Below are 885 nucleotides of genomic sequence, written 5' to 3' on the forward strand. Positions count from 1 at the left end.
TAAGTCCTAGGCTGTGGGTTCAGTTCCCATCCAGGGTGGATTTTATCCTGAATGGATAATGTTCATTCTCTGAAAGGCTGGCTTTCTCCTATCCTGTCTTCCTTCTCTCTTCGATTTCAGGATTATAAGACCTTAGCAGTTACAGTTTCCTCTGTAAAACGTCTCTAAAAAGCAACAATAATAAAATTGGATAGGCACCATTGGCAATTCCTGTAAAGGAAGGTTTGGCTCAATCAATTGGATACAAGGGAAAAATGTAACATCCTTGCAAATTGTTTTTCAAAAATTACCTAGATAAAATTATCAAATTTATGGTTTTATATTTCTTTCAGGAAAACCAGGAGAAAAGAAACCTGCAAAACAGTTTACTGAAGGATGGATTGAGTTTCTGAAGAAGAAAGTTGCCAAACAAGTTGCAGCTCAATACAATAATACACAAATAGACTGTAGAAAAAGATCTAAACATTATGACTTCATTTGGAATTTCAAATACCTACCAAGGTAAGAACTGATGAAGCCCCTCTATAATGCTTCCTATGAGTTTAACTTAAAACATGTATGAGATGAGATTCAAATCTAGGTAATTTTACTCAATAGGTTGACTCAAATTTTCAGCTTTGTTATACTCTAATAACAAGATCAGTAATGTTTGAAATTACAAGTGTCCCACTATATCATGTTACCTACTTGAAGAGTCTCTTTTTGTATTGTTTTCAGATTTAAGTGGATACACCTGAATGAAAGATTAGCATATGAAAAGCAAGCTCACAGGCAAAAATTGAGAGCAGAAATAGCCGAAGCTAAAAGAGAGGCATTGTATTTCTCTAATAATCTTGATGTAGCTGACAGGATACAAAAGAAAAATGGAAAGAAAAAGACCAATGT

At 34.1% G+C, this 885-nt stretch overlaps 1 protein-coding gene across 1 annotated transcript in view; it reads left to right on the forward strand.

The window, feature by feature from the left end:
- LOC103522483 (activator of basal transcription 1-like) overlaps positions 1–880 on the forward strand; it is a gene marked incomplete at its 3' end in the record, with an annotated part of 9139 nt that extends 8259 nt beyond the window's left edge. The window contains exons 2-3 of the mRNA XM_008487585.2: positions 333–501; positions 718–880. Coding sequence (XP_008485807.2) covers positions 333–501; positions 718–880 — 332 coding nt within the window. The remainder of the gene's footprint in view (positions 1–332; positions 502–717) is intronic.
- Between the last annotated feature and the right edge of the window lie 5 nt (positions 881–885).

Source organism: Diaphorina citri, unplaced genomic scaffold (genome assembly GCF_000475195.1).
Source record: "Diaphorina citri unplaced genomic scaffold, Diaci psyllid genome assembly version 1.1 scaffold8807, whole genome shotgun sequence".
Lineage (NCBI taxonomy): Eukaryota > Metazoa > Arthropoda > Insecta > Hemiptera > Psyllidae > Diaphorina > Diaphorina citri.